Raw genomic sequence first — 16275 nt, 5'->3', positions numbered from 1 at the left:
CATGGTTTTTACCAAGTGGTAAGCAGAGTTTTGTCTCGTGTGTTTTAAGTTTTGGAGGGGCTTTTGTACTTTTTCCAATAAACTTTTAATCCCTTGGATGGCTATATCATAATTTATTAAAACATTTTCCTATTTTGAGCATTTTGGTTTCTTATGATTGTCTGTTATTATAAATAATGTTGTAATGGACATCTTCATGCACCTAGCTTTTCGCTTCCTTTGAGTTGTTTCTTCAGGATAAATCCTTGGTAGTCAGACTATACTCCCAAAGTATATGATCATTTCTAGAGCTCTTGAAAAATATTTCCAAGTTGTCCTTCAAAGGGGTTGTATTCCTGTCTTACAATTACTCAAGCTACATACTAGAATATTTTAAAGCTTTGCTATTCTGGTAGGAAAAAGGAAAAGTATTACATGGCTGCTAGCATGTGTTTCTTTGATAGCTTGTGAAAGTGTATATTATTCTAGGAGCCAGGGTTATCCTATAATGCTGTCCTTTGGGGCTGTTGTTACCTTCACCCTATATAAAAACAATGATTATTCTGGTTTCTCCTAGGTCTTCCTCCTCCAAGAGGTCTCAGTCTCCTACCAAAAAGTCAGACCACTCTAAATTTGACCTGGCAACCCATATTTCCAAGCTCAGAAGATGACTTTTATGTTGAAGTTGAGAGGAGGTCTGTGCTAATGAATAGTGATCAGCAGAATATTAAAGTGCCAGGCAACCTGACTTCAGTGCTCCTTAACAATTTACAGCCCAGGGAGCAGTACATAGTCCGAGCCAGAGTCAACACCAAGGCCCAGGGGGAATGGAGCGAAAATCTCATCGCTTGGACCCTCAGCGACAGTAAGTACCTCATGATGCCCCAGCCTTGCCTGAATGACACTTGGCTGCTGCCATTTAGACTTAACTCCCGTCACTTCAAGTCTGCTTCTTAGAAACCAGAAAAGGTAGTTAGCTGTGAATGGAGGCTCATTAGCGCCCCCCACCAACACATCAAATCATTTTAGCAACCTGTAATATATACGAACGCTTCATGTGTTTGGATTTGTGATAATTCAGGCAGGACTGTGCTAAAATTTACCTTTCCTTTCCATAGAGTTACTTATTAAGTAAATTAATAACATGAATAAGGTTTTCTAGGGCTTGTTGAATCTGTTATATGACAGTTTTTAGGATTGTTGCACACAGATGATGATTCATCTAATTCATCTAATCTTAAAAGCCAAAGAACTCTGCTTGAAAAATCTTCAAAACAGACAATTCTTGGCATTACAGTATATATATATATATATATATATATATATATATATATATATATATATATATATATATATACTTGAGAGTAATATATATTTGAGAGTAATAAAACAACTTTTCTTTCAAAATATTCTTCAGTTCAGGCTTCTCTCAATCTCATATTGGTCATTAAAAATGAGTTGGAACTTCTAGGGTTTCTTTGTAGAATTGAAAGCTTTTTCGTCATGAGCCAGAGAGTTCTATTTTGATTCACTGCATTAGAACTGTCTGTGCATTTTGGAGTCCTTGGAAAGACTAGGTGTTTCTGGGTCACACCAACTGTCACTTATGCTAGGGTCCTGTGGTCTCTTGCCAAATCCCAAAGTCTAAGGTTCTTTTCTGCCCCTGAGTTGCTACCTCCCCAGTAACAGGTGTGTAAACTGGCTCTTGTTTTTCCAGGCACTCTCTTCTTGTATCCATAACATGTGGGAGTCTCAACGGTTTTGTCTGTGTTTAGGGATGTCTTCTTCATCTTTAAAAAATTCTGACATTTAGAAGTTATAGGACAATGCAGAGAATAATACAACAAAAACCTACATTTCTACCACACAGAATTAACAACTCTTAACATTTTGTCATATTTGCTTTCAGCCTTTTTGTGGAAGTAATTCCACAATACAGATATATCAAAATCCTCTTTGACCATCATCCCCAATCTAATTCTCTCCCCCTCTCCCCACAGACAACCAAAATTATGAGTTTATTATGTATCTTTCCATTCAATGTTGTATAATTTTAATACATTAAGTACATCCATAAGTGTGCACATGCATATATAGTCTCCATCTTGCTTTTTGAATATGTCTGCTAAGTGCTTAACATATTTTCTAACAAGTGCTTAATACGGATAGGCCCTATGGACCAGTGGCTAACTACAGACTAATAGGAATCTTATTTCTTCTACTTGAATCTATTTCTTAAAAGCTGTGTGACCTCAGCCAAGTCACGTAACCTCTCTGAGCCTCAATACTTACAGTAAGATTGTTATGAGGAGTCAATGAGTTACTATATGGAAGGGCCTATATAAATGTCAGCTATCAACATTTTTCTGTTTTCCTCAGTATCAAAAACAGTGTAATAGCAGTTTGTGGAGTAACAGAATTTCCGAGGTCTTAATTTAGTTTAAGGATGGCAAATATGTGATGTGTGTGTGTTGCCATTTTCCTGTCTGCAGCCACTTGTCAAGTCTGCGTCGAGTCCACTACCAACTGATTGGAGTTACCCTCTGAGATAACACTTACTGGCCATTCATGGTTTATGAGCTGATATTAACTCTCTCTCAGAAGCATAATAATCAAAGAGATGGTAATGTATCTTAAGTAATATGTTGTTTGTTTGTTTTAAATTTCTAGTTCTCCCTCCTCAACCAGAAAACATCAAGATTTCCAACATCACAGACTCCTCAGCTGTGATCTCTTGGACAATCCTGGATGGCTATTCTATTTCTTCTATTATCATCCGTTACAAGGTTCAGGGCAAGAATGAAGACCAGCACATTGATGTGAAGATCAAGAATGCCACCATCACCCAGTATCAGCTCAAGGGCCTGGAGCCCCAAACAGCTTACCAGGTGGACATCTTTGCAGAGAACAACATAGGGTCAAGCAATCCAACCTTTTCTCATGAACTGATGACTCTTTCTGAATCTCAAGGTTGGTAGAGTGGACAGGTATTTACATAGAATTATTTCTAGAGAGTATCAGAAAAGCCCCACTGTCTTACGATATTTACCCCATATTCGCATCATGTGACATAATGGGCTGGTAGGCGTCACCATCTCTAAAGAGGTCCTTGGAATGAAAATGCCCCTTGGAAGGATAACCCGTTGATCTGTTATCTATCACGAAAACTTAGGTGAACTTAGCCCATCAGCACTCCCCATGCAGCAACTGAAGCTCTGACGGATATGAATGTGATTCCATGCAGAAGGAAGACAGAGGACCCAGCTTAGTGGAGACAGCCCTGCGTGGTGCAGTGGGCGCTCCAGGAACCACACTCCACTCTTTCTCAGAACGAACCCTCTTTTACCTTGGATGACACTATGGTAGTCCGAGTTTTCTCTTACTTTTCAGATCCAGGTTATTATGTTTCCACATCCACCGTTAACCCCCACTCCAGAGAGAATAAGCCCTTTGAGATAGAGATCGCTCAGAGTGCCAAGCACACGAGGCCCAGTGTTTGAGACTTTTTGAAATTGAAATATAGTTGATGTAATGTACAATATTATGTTAGTTTCAAGAGCACTACATAGTGATTTGACATTTGCATATATTATGAAATGATCACCACAATAAGGCTAGTAGTCATCTGTCTCCATACAAAGTGATTACAATAATATTGACTACATTCCATATGCTGTATATTACATCCCCGTGGCTTATTTATTTCATAACTGGAGGGTTGTACCTCTTCATCCTCTCCAGTGTTTGTGATTGGTAAAACCTGTTGAATGTAATTAGTGAAAAAGGACCCCGGGGGTGGGAAGAACTGCAGCTCCTGGAGAGCCTTCCCTCTGAGGTCTGTCTGAAATTGCACTTCCTTGCCCTCTGTGCTATACAGCTTGTGCAAGGGAATGTAGCTAGAGGGACATTAGAGGGAAATGGTGATTTCTGCAAATTTATAATTCAGACCAGAGTATTTTTACAGAAAATGTTATAGCACTAAAAACTTCTTGGTTCTCTTGGGGCCTACCTAGGGCTTAAGAAATAAAATCAAGCAAGCCCTGTTCTCAGTGCTGATTCTTTGGAACATGTTTGAAATATGCAAGGAATGATGGGTCTGCCAATTATAGAGAATTGTATTCAATAGTTTTCACCTGACACTCCTAATAAATGCATAATTTCAATAGTTACTTGTGTTTCGGTAAAACATGTACAGGCCCTAAATCCAAGTTATAAATAAAATACTAAGAAAAATTTTAGAACAAGAGGTAACAAAACTAAACAACCCTCATCATCCCATTTCAGACATCTCTTTATGCACGTATAAAACGGAGATAGAAGGAAAGGTAGCTAATCACAAAAGAATAATTGTTAAAAGATAGGATCATGCTCTACATGCTGTTTCTCATAAAAATACATTGAATTTATCTTTATTTGAATTTAAATAAGGGAAAGAAGTGGAGGGGTTATACCATAGTCTTTAATAGTTATTTTGACCTGAGCCCAAAACTTAATGGTTTTTCCTCTCTCTCTCTTCTTTCCTTCCTTCTTTCTTTGTCCCATTGGTATCCTCAGGTTTTCTCTATCAGCTTTTTTTTTTAACATCTTTATTGTAGTATAATTGCTTTACAATGTTGTGTTAGTTTCTGCTGTATAACAAAGTGAATCAGTTATATGTATATATATATCTCCATATCGCCTCCCTCTTGTGTCTCCCTCCACCCTCCCTATCCCACCCCTCTAGGTGGTCACAAAGCACCAAGCTGATCTCCCTGTGCTATGCAGCTGCTTCCCACTAGCTATCTATTTCATATTTGGTAGTGTATATATGTCAAGGCTACTCTCTCATTTCGCCCCAGCTTACCCTTCCCCCTCCCTGTGTCCTCAAGTCCATTCTCTACATCTACATCTTTATTCCTGTCCTGCTCCTAGGTTCATCAAAACAATTTTGTTTTTAGATTCCATATATATGTGTTAGCATACGGTATTTGTTTTTCTCTTTCTGACTTACTTCACTCTGTATGACAGACTCTCGTTTGTTTGTTTTTATGGCTGAGTAATATTCCATTGCATATATGTGCCACATCTTCTTTATCCACTCATCTGTTGATGGACACTTAGGTTGCTTCCATGTCCTGGCTATTGTAAATAGTGCTTCAGTGAACATTGTGGTACATGACTCTTTTTGAATTATGGTTTTCTCAGGGTATATGCCCAGTAGTGGTATTGCCAGGTCATATGGTAGTTCTATTTTTCATTTTTTAAGGAACTTCCATACTATTCTCCATAGTGGCTGTATCAAGTTACATTCCCATCAACAGTGCAAGAGGGTTTCCTTTTCTCCACACCCTGTCCAGCATTTCTTGTTTCTAGATTTTTTGATGATGGCTATTCTGACCGGTGTGAGGTGATACCTCATTGCAGATCTGATTTGCATTTCTCTAATGATTAGTGATGTTGAGCATCCTTTCATGTATTTATTGGCAATCTGTATATCTTCTTTGGAGAAATGTCTACTTAGGTCTTCTGCCCATTTTTGGACTGGGTTGTTTGTTTTTTTGATATTGAGCACATGAGCTGCTTGTATATTTTGGAGATGAATCTTTTGTCAGTTGCTTCATCTGCAAATATTTTCTCCCATTCTGAGGGTTGTCTTTTCGTCTTGTTTATGGTTTCCTTTGCTGTGCAAAAGGTTTTAAGTTTCATTAGGTCCCATTTGTTTATTTTTGTTTTTATTTCCATTTCTCTAGGAGGTGGGTCAAAAAGGATCTTGCTGTGATTTATGTCATGGAGTGTTCTACCTATGTTTTCCTCTAAGAGTTTTATAGTGTCTGGCCTTACATTTAGGTCTTTAATCCATTTTGAGTTTATTTTTTGTATGGTGTTCTAATTTCATTCTTTTACGTGTACCTGTCCAGTTTTCCCAGTGCCACTTATTGAAGAGGGTATCTTTTCTCCATTTTATACTCTTGCTTCCTTTATTAAAGATAAGGTGACCATATGTGCATGGGTTAATCTCTGGGCTTTCTATTCTGTTCCATTGATCTATATTTCTGTTTTTGTGCCAGTACCATACTGTCTTGATTACTGTAGCTTTGTAGTATAGTCTGAAGTCAGGGAGCCTGATTGCTCCAGCTCCTTTTTTCCTTTCTCAAGATGGCTTTGGCTGTTAGGGGTCTTTTGTGGTTACATACAAATTGTGAAATTTTTTGTTCTAGATCTGTGAAAAATGCCATTGGTAGTTTGATAGGGATTGCACTGAATCTGTAGATTGCTTTGGGTAGTATAGTCATTTTCACAATGTTGATTTTTCCAATGAAAGAACATCGTATATCTCGCCATCTGTTTATATCATCTTGAATTTCTTTCATCAGTGTCTTATTGTATTCTGCATACGGGTCTTTTGTCTTCTTAAGTAGGTTTATTCCTAGTTATTTTATTCTTTTTGTTGTAATGGTAAATGGAAGTGCTTCCTTAATTTCCCTTTCAGATTTTTCATCATTAGTGTATAGGAGTCCAAGAGATTTCTGTGCATTAATTTTGTATCCTGCAACTTTACCAAATTCATTGATTAGCTCTCGTAGTTTTCTGGTAGCATCTTTAGGATTCTCTATGTATAGTATCATGTCATCTGCAAACAGTGACAGCTTTACTTCTTTTCTGATTTGGATTCCTTTAATTTCTTTTTCTTCTCGGATTGCTGTGGCTAAAACTTCCAAAACTATGTTGAATAATAGTGGTGAGAGTGGGCAACCTTGTCTTTTTCCTGATCTTAGTGGAAATGGTTTCAATTTTTCACCATTGAGGATGATATTGGCTGTGGGTTTGTCATATATGGCCTTTATTATGTTGAGGTAGGTTCCCTCTATGCCTACTTTATGGAGAGTTTTTATCATAAATAGGTGTTGAATTTTGTCAAAAGCTTTTTCTGCATCAATTGAGATGATCATATGGTTTTTCTCCTTCAATTTGTTAATATGGTGTATCACATTGATTGATTTGCATATATTGAAGAATCCTTGCATTCCTGGGATAAACCCCACTTGATCATGGTGTATGATCCTTTTAATGTGCTGTTGGATTCTGTTTGCTAGTATTTTGTTGAGGAGATTTGCATCTATTTTCATCAGTGATATTGGCTTGTAGTTTTCTTTTTTTGTGACATCTTTGTCTGGCTTTGGTATCAGGGTGATAGTGGCCTCATAGAATGAGTTTCAGAGTGTTCCTCCCTCTGCTATATTTTGGAATAGTTTGAGAAGGATAGGTGTTAGCTCTTCTCTAAATGTTTGATAGAATTTGCCTGTGAAGCCATCTGGTCCTGGGCATTTGTTTGTTGGAAGATTTTTAATCACAGTTTCAGTTTCAGTGCTTGTGATTGGTCTGTTCATATTTTCTATTTCTTCCTGGTTCAGTCTCGGAAGATTGTGCTTTTCTAAGAATTTGTCCATTTCTTCCAGGTTGTCCATTTTATTCACATAGTTGCTTGTAGTAATCTCTCATGATCCTTTGTATTTCTGCAGTGTCAGTTGTTACTTCTTTTTCATTTCTAATTCTGTTGATTTGAGTCTTCTCCCTTTTTTTCTTGATGAGTCTGGCTAATGGTTTATCTATTTTGTTTATCTTCTCAAAGAACCAGCTTTTAGTTTTATTGATCTTTGCTCTCGTTTCCTTCATTTCTTTTTCATTTATTTCTGGTCTGATCTTTATGATTTCTTTCCCTCTGCTAACTTTGAGGTTTTCTTGTTCTTCTTTCTCTCATTGCTTTAGTTGTAAGATTAGGTTGTTTATTTGAGATTTTTTTGTTTGTTTCTTCAGGTAGTATTGTATTGCTATAAACTTCCCTCTTAGAATTGCTTTTGCTGCATCCCATAGGTTTTGTGTCATCGTGTTTTCATTGTCATTTGTTCCTAGGTATTTTTTGATTTCCTCTTTGATTTCTTCAGTGATGTCTTGGTTATTTAGTAGTGTATTGTTTAGCCTCCATATGTTTGTATTTTTTACAGTTTTTTCCCTATAATTGATATCATAGCGTTGTGGTCAGAAAAGATACTTGATAGGATTTCAGTTTTCTTAAATTTACCAAGGCTCAATTTGTGACCCAAGATATGATCTATCCTGGAGAATGTTCCATGAGCCCTTGAAAAGAAAGTGTATTCTGTGTTTTTTGGATGGAATCTCTTATAAATATGAATTAAGTCCATCTTGTCTAATGTGTCATTTAAAGCGTGTGTTTCCTTATTTATTTTCATTTTGGATGACCTCTCCATTGGTGAAAGTGGGGTGTTAAAGTCCCCTACTATTATTGTGTGACTGTCCATTTCCCCTTTTATGGCTGTTAGCATTTGCCTTATGTATTGAGGTGCTCCTATGTTGGATGCATAAATATTTACAATTGTTATATCTTCTTCTTGGATTGATCCCTTGATCATTATGTAGTGTCCTTCTTGGTCTCTTGTAATAGTCTTTATTTTAAAGTCTATTTTGTCTGATATGAGAATTGCTTCTCTGGCTTTCTTTTGATTTCCATTTGCATGGAATATCTTTTTTCATCCCTTCACTTTCAGTCTGTATGTGTCCCTAGGTCTGAAGTAGGTCTCTTGTAGACAGCATACATACGGGTCTTGTTTTTGTATCCATTCAGCCAGCCTATGTCTTTTCGTTGGAGCATTTAATCCATTTACATTTAAGGTAATTATTGATAAGTAAGTTCCTATTACCATTTTCTTAATTGTTTTGAGTTTGTTTTTGTAGGTCTTTCCTTCTCTTGTATTTCCTGCCTAGAGAAGTTCCTTTAGCATTTGTTGCAAAGCTGGTTTGCTGGTTCTGAATTCTCTTAGCTTTTGCTTGTCTGTAAAGGTTTTAATTTCTCCGTGGAATCTGAATGAGATCCTTGCTGGGTAGAATAATCTTGGTTGTAGGTTTTTCCCTTTCATCACTTTAAATATGTCTTGCCACTCCCTGCTGGCCTGCAGAGTTTCTGCTGAAAGATCAGCTGTTAACCTTATGGGCATTCCCTCGTATATTATTTGTTGCTTTTCCCTTGCAGCTTTTAATAATTTTTCTTTGTATTTAACTTTTGATAGTTTGATTAATATGTGTCTTGGCATGTTTCTCCTTGGATTTATCCTGTATGGGACTCTCTGCACTTCCTGGACTTACTTTCTTTCCCATGTTAGGGAAGTTTTCAACTGTAATCTTTTCAAATATTTTCTCAGACCCTTTCTTTCTCTCTCCTTCTTCTGGGACCCCTATAATTCAAATGTTGGTGCATTTAATGTTATCCCAGAGGTCTCTGAGACTGTCCTCAATTCTTTTCATTCTTTTTTCTTTATTCTGCTCTGTGGTAGTTATTTCCACTATTTTATCTTCCAGGTCACTTATCCATTCTTCTGCCTCAGTTATTCTGCTATTGATTCCTTCTAGAGTATTTTTAATTTCACTTATTGTGTTGTTCAGTATTGTTTGTTTGCCCTTTAGTTCTTCTAGGTCCTTGTTAAACATTTCTTGTATTTTCTCCATTCTATTTCCTAGATTTTGGATCATCTTTACTATCACTATTCTGACTTCTTTTTCAGATAGACTGCCTATTTCCTCTTCATTTGTTTGGTCTGGTGGGTTTTTACCTTGCTCCTACATCTGCTGCATATTTCTCTGTCTTCTCATTTTGCTTAACTTACTGTGTTTGGGGTCTCCTTTTCACAGGCTGCAGGTTCGTAGTTCCCTTTTTTTTTGGTGTCTGCCCCCAGTGGGTGAGGTTGGGTCAGTGGGTTGTGTAGGCTTCCTGGTGGAGGGGACTGGTGCCTGTGTTCTGGTGGATGAGGCTGGATCTTTTCTTTCTGTTGTGCAGGGCCATGTCCAGCGGTTTGTTTTGTGGTGTCTGTGAACTTATTATGATTTTAGGCAGCCTCTCTGCTAATTGGTGGTGTTGTGTTCCTGTCTTGCTAGTTGTTTGGCATGGGGCGTCCAGCACTGGAGCTTGCTGGCTGTTGGGTGGAGCTGGGTCTTAGTGTTGAGATGGAGATCTCTGGGAGAGCTCTTGTCAATTGATATTATGTGGGGCTGGGCAGTCTCTGATGGTCCAATGTCCTGAACTCGGCTCTCCCACCTCAGAGGCTCAGGCCTGACACCAGGCCGGAGCACCAAGACCCTGTCAGCCATGTGGCCAGGTATGCAGGGGGGAGTTTCTTGCCTTTTGGGAAGTCTGAGGTCTTCTGCCAGCGTTCAGTAGGTGTTCTGTAGGAGTTGTTCCACATGTAGGTGTACTTTTGATGTATTTGTGGGGAGGAAGGTAATCTCTGGGTCTTACTCCACCATCTTGAAGGTCCCCCTGCAATAGGAGCCTCCATTGAAGATGCTAAACTCCACAAGAGCAACAGGTGCAGAGGCTTTTTTTTCAGAGGTTTTGCAGATTGTTTTTGTTTGTTTTCCTTTGTGCTTCGTCTAGTTTCAGTTTTTCACAGGGTGCTTCATGCAGAGGCCTTGCATCCGGCACTTCAGATCAGAGTGCGTAGTAAGAAAATCTCCATCAGCTCCTTAAAACAAGAAACAAGCCAAAGCAGACCCTATGCTCTTTAGAGTTGCAGAGCTTTAAAGCTTTTCTAGGTGGTTAAATTGTGCAGGGAGGTTTAGTCACTTACCCAAAGTCATAGATCTAATTAGCCATTCTCACTCTTGCTCGGTAATGTTCATCTGCTTGGGCCTGTACTTGGAAGTGAAAGTTGAACAAAGGACAACAATTAGTGATTAGCATGTTGCCATTTTAAAAAAATGCCTTTTGCACATTTCTCTGAACTTAGAACAGCCCTGTGAGTCATCTCCATTGAGTTCCAGAAAATAAATGAGTAGCCCAAGGTCACCTAGCAGGGCTCAGGCTGGGCTCAGGCTGCCATTACACTCCCATTACACTGTGACTTCTCCCGCAGATGGTCTTGGCCTCTCTCTCTACCTAGACTAACCTGCTCCTTCTCCTGTGTTCTCCGGCACAGCCCCAGCAGACCTCGGAGGTGGGAAGATGCTGCTGATCGCCATCCTTGGCTCAGCGGGAATGACCTGCCTGACGGTGCTGTTGGCCTTTCTGATCATGTTGCAGTTGAAGAGGGCAAACGTCCAAAGAAGAATGGCCCAAGCCTTCCAAAACGTGGTATGTCTCATCTTCCTAATAGTAATAAGTGCAAGTCCACATATATGCAGAACCTTCATTTTAAAGATGTGGGTCAAAAATTTTACCTGTAAAGCAAATATTTCCCTTAGGCAAGTTTCATCTTTTCTTTGTCTTCCATTATGAAATGGGAGATAAATAGCATGACTATATGATTTCTTGTCCAAATCAGAACAATTCTAAGAATGAAAAGGTTGCTCTTAATAAGTATGCAGGAGACCAAGCCTAAAGCAGGACTACTGCCCCATCAGAAAGAGAATACAGTCATACTAGTAATAAGTCACCAGCGAGGGTAATCTTGTAATAGAAGGAACTGAACATTTTTGGTAATGAAGGGCATAAGGGTAACCAGACCTCAGAGTGATAGGTGATGAAGATTTGCACTAGACCAGTTTTCCCCACATTTCCCTGTTTCCAGTTTCCATTTTGTACCTCTAATACCTCTTTCAATTCTATTATCCCTCCTATATGTATGGATTACATATACGTGTGTATCTCCATTCCTGTGCACCCTTCGGTCTGCAGCCATAGTTCGTGGTGCTTGGCATGGCCTCTTTCTTTCATCTAGGAATTTTGACCAGTAAAAAGTTTAGAAAATCCTACTTTACCTATAGGCACCCTAGTTGAGTCCTTTGCTCTACTACAGCCTGAACATTTCTCTAGTTCGTGGTTTCAAGCTCTGTAAAATTAATCTGTACCCAACTTTATTGATTCTGTATATGAAACATTGAGTACAATTACATATTCCAAATGAGGTATACCTTCCTGTACGTGAGTCCCTGAGATTCCCTTCAGTACAGAACAAGGGAGGCTCTGTAATCCGACTCCTTGCCAGAGCTGGCTCAACTCAGGCTGTCCCTGTAGAGGAAGGACCAGCAAGGGGGTAGAGAGTGCTAGAGCGCATCATGGTACTGATGCTTTGTCCTGATACCATCAGCAGCCACTGAAACTCAGGAGAAAGGGAGACACCCTGTTGGGTTTTGCTCTAAGCATCAGTCATCTTGGGGCCAGTGTCTGCGCCAGAGTGGGCTTGAGAGATTCTGAGCTTTAGGAAAAGTTGGAGAGAGTGAGTAAGAGCCAAGAATAGACCAAGATGACGCTAGGAAACAAAGCTCTCACAGAGGTGTGTGCTGTGACTGACCCAGATAGGTCTCTGAGCTCTTTTCCAGATCAGAACTCAACACCGGCTCATTCCACAGCAGAGTAGAAACTCAAGTGTGACTAACTCAGGGATGTGCTATTTCGTGGCATACATGTTGTTATCCTCCCCTCCCTCACCTCTGCAGACATAACTAATTGATTGTGGCGTGCTTTGCCACTGAGGCCTGTGGTTGTGCCCATGCAGCTCTATAGGCAGCCACTTCATCCGAGTGGGCCTGTTCAATGAACCCTATTTCCGTTTTCATTCTAGAATTGGATACAGTATTTCTTTTTTCACCCAGTGTGGGTACCAATCAGGAGGTATTATGTATCTTAAAATTATGAAAAGTCCTGACACAAAACCATTATTTTTCTAGCGGGAAGAACCAGCTGTGCAATTCAACTCAGGAACTCTGGCCCTGAACAGGAAGGCCAAAAACAACCCAGATCCTACAATTTATCCAGTGCTTGACTGGAATGACATCAAATTTCAAGATGTGATTGGGGAGGGTAATTTTGGCCAGGTTCTGAAAGCTCGCATCAAGAAGGATGGGTTACGGATGGACGCTGCCATAAAGAGAATGAAAGGTCAGTGCTTGGACTGCTCGAGTCAGCATTTTACTAGGGTGGGGGGACAGCTTGACTTCCTGTTGAATCTTTCCTCTAAGGTCTTACACTCTTTAAACAAAAAATTGGCGTGGCGTCAGGTAGAGCTGTTATGTGCAACTGAAGGTGATGTTTCCTTTGAGGGTCAGGATGTAAACATGAAGGCATAAGCTATTTAGATACCACTGTCATGATTCCTTGGGATGTGAGAATACAGATTCTCTGTCATACCCTGCTGACTCTGGGGGAGCATTATTTTTCTTAATCCAGTGGTTCTCAAAACATCCGAATCACCTGGAAGGCTTGTTAAAAAACCAGATTCTTCAGCTCCACCCCACAGTTTCTGATACAGCAAGTCTGGCGCAGGGCCACAGAACTTGGATTTCTAATTAGTTCCCATGTGATGCTGATTCTGAGGCTTGGGAGACCACACTTGGCAAACCACTATCTTCATGGATTAATTGCATCAACATTCCTAGAAATATGGTTAGAAATGCATCTACTTGGGTTTCTCCCCCTCATGGTTCTACTGTATTCTAATTTCTGGGATGGCGCATGAAAAATCTGTGTTTTTAAGCTTGCTCAGTGGCTCTTCTGCACACTCGAGTTTGAAAACCCTTGATGTATGGTCACAGGAACTAGATCTTTTCCAGTTGTGTTCAAGACTGCTTGGGGGAAGGAAAAAAAAAAAAAAGACTGCTTGGGGCCTATCCATTTCATCAGATCTTCTGAGAAAGCAGAAAGACTTGTTCCCTGGCAATACTAGCTGTCTTCTCTTCCGGGTGAAACGACAGTTTAGAAATGACTGCGAAGCTGCACTGTTGCTTTTACAGCACACAGGCTTGAAAAGTGGCGTATTAGAGCCAGCAATGTAGTTACTAGTTTCATTGGGCAGCTCCATAGTAAGGACTCTCTGAGGTTGCTGATGGGTTTTCCTTCTTTTTGACGGCAATATTAAGCCTAAGATGACAATTAACCCTAAATCTTTTCAAATCATCGTTGTTTTCCACATTGCTGGAAAACACTATGTCAGAAAATGAACAAAACAGAATAAACACAGTATCATTTATGCTTAGAGACAATAATGTTTCTAACCCCCCCCCCCCACACACACCTCTTGCTTAGCACCCAGAAATCCCTTTTTCATTTTGCTACTTTAGTTACAGGGAGCTTTAGGAAGCAGTAAAAATAGTGAGAGGAGAGAGGGTGCAGAACTTGGTACCATCAGTGTTTATTGGCATCTGACCTGAGCTGATTGTCTATCTCATGCCCATGTGAAGAGGTAGAATAGCTTAACAGGGCACCAGGGCAGACACTTTTTGCAGGAAAAGTCATGCATGCAAAGAGGGCAGCTACTGACAACCTTATTATAAAGAGCTTTGTTTTTTAAATGCTTCCAAGGTATTGACCCTCAGGTCCCTGTGGTATAAACAGGGTCCTTGACTTGGAATTGCCTACTTGTCAGCCTTATGGGTACCCTTAGCCCATATGAAACAATCCCATCATTTCCAAGCATGTTCAGGGATGCACATGGCTACCAGCTCCCTTCTCACCCTTTCCCCCAATGTTATTTCTTCAAAAAGCCATAATAGCATACTGTCACCGACTCAAGGCTGATCAGCCAGTTGTGCACTGGCCAAAGAGCTTTCTCTTCAGCCTGACTGGTGGTTCTCCCTCTGATCAAAGTGCTAGCGGACAGATGGAATGAAAGGAACAGAAATAAATGCAACCGTTTCCTGACTACCAAGCAACTTCTATGAAAATGTCATTGAGATTTGAGTTTTTTCAGTAGGACTGGTTTATGAAAAAAGTAAAGTTATCATAATAAAGCAAGGTGCGTACACTACTGGTGATGTTTCACTACAACTTTGTTTTTATCCCTGAGCATATTTGTCTCTGGACGGTAGAGTTAGCTGGGAGAGCCAGAGTCTAAGAGCCAGATCATTTCCCTGGGTATTTGAGAGCTTCAACAGGAAAACTTCAGAGCAGTGGTTCTCAAGCAGGGGTGATTTTGCCCCCGGGGGGACATTTGGTGATTTCCGGATACATTTTCAGTTGGGCTACTGGTATCTAGTGGGTCAGGTCAGAGGTGCAGCTACACATCCTACTTTGTACAGGACAGCCCCCAACAATAAAGAAGCATCTGCATTATAGTCATCTCTGATTTCTATACAGTTTTCCAGACCTAATGGTGGCTGAGTGTACCTGAAGGTTCTGGGAAGCAGAGGGGGGACAGTTGTTTCTGAAGAGGTGTAACAGAAAGGGATCAGTACTCTACTTTCTTCCCAGAATATGCTTCCAAAGACGACCACAGGGACTTCGCTGGGGAACTGGAGGTGCTTTGTAAACTTGGACACCACCCAAACATCATCAATCTCTTAGGAGCGTGTGAACATCGTGGTAAGATGCTCTTTTCCTGTCTTTCCTGCCAGATTGTTTTTTTTTTTAAAAAAAAAAACAGGCACATTCCATATTGAAATTAGGAAAGACAGTCATGTAAGATTGTTATCTATTTTTTTTTTAAGTTGCAGTTTCAGTCTGAATGTCTGGTCCCATTAATAGATCGTGCTGAGATTTAGTATCTTTTTGAAGGTAGATCCCAAGGCTGAATCTTTTGGCCTCTGATGTGGTTCAGCTATTACTGCCCCAAAAGATCCATGGCTCCTACATGCCTCTACCTTTGCTAATCCAGAGGTTTTCTCAGCTACTACTAAGTGGATGGAGGCAGCCCTCAGCACCAGGAAGAGTGAAGTCGATTGGTTCTTGTTAGTTGCCTACCTTTTCATTTTCCCTCCAAACCCAAGGAACTGATATTCTGAATGTTAAATCTGTGAATGCCGTTAATCTACTGTAATGTGAAAGCACTGGTGATGCTTAGGTTAAAATAATAATAAGCTTATATCTAATAGGATCAATACTTTGTTTTTATCCAAAACAATGTCCTGTGCAATAACACTGAAGTTTTACAACTGTCCTATGTCACACATACTCTTAAGTCCAACTTATATGATTAATTCAAGTATTTACTGAGTATTTCCTATTGTAATGCGTGTAATTAGCTGTGAGTGAGTAGGTAACAAGAAATCTTTCATGGCTTTACCTCTGCTTGCTACCTGGGTTTGTAGGTCTAAATCTATGCTTAATCTTAATTTCTCATGGAAAAATTTGCTCCAACAAAAAAGCTCCACACAGTAATTATTTACAAACTTGACAACCTCTTGTTGACTTTGCAGCACAAATACCAACAATGGAAAAGAGACTACTTCCTTTTCCTCAATTTATTAAACTAAAAATACTGGTACTTCAAACAATATATCATTCTGTGATCCAATAAGGGTGTAATTCTGAAAGCCAGATCATGTCTCTTAGGTTAAATAATGAAGTAATGTCATTTATTTTTGAGCTATTTCCTG

General features: G+C 39.7%; 1 protein-coding gene across 3 annotated transcripts in view; it reads left to right on the top strand.

The window, feature by feature from the left end:
* Positions 1-16275, top strand: part of TEK (TEK receptor tyrosine kinase) — a 103605-nt gene that overhangs the window by 74556 nt on the left and 12774 nt on the right. For all 3 annotated transcript variants that reach the window (XM_073806057.1, XM_073806056.1, XM_033858007.2), the window contains 5 exons: positions 557-844; positions 2650-2949; positions 10944-11098; positions 12634-12844; positions 15152-15262. In XM_073806057.1, the coding sequence (XP_073662158.1) occupies positions 557-844; positions 2650-2949; positions 10944-11098; positions 12634-12844; positions 15152-15262 (1065 nt within the window). The remainder of the gene's footprint in view (positions 1-556; positions 845-2649; positions 2950-10943; positions 11099-12633; positions 12845-15151; positions 15263-16275) is intronic.

The sequence above is a fragment of the Tursiops truncatus genome, chromosome 6, assembly GCF_011762595.2.
Source record: "Tursiops truncatus isolate mTurTru1 chromosome 6, mTurTru1.mat.Y, whole genome shotgun sequence".
NCBI lineage: Eukaryota > Metazoa > Chordata > Mammalia > Artiodactyla > Delphinidae > Tursiops > Tursiops truncatus.
The sequence above is the reverse complement of the archived record's forward strand: the minus strand, read 5'-3'. Positions and strand labels throughout refer to the sequence as shown.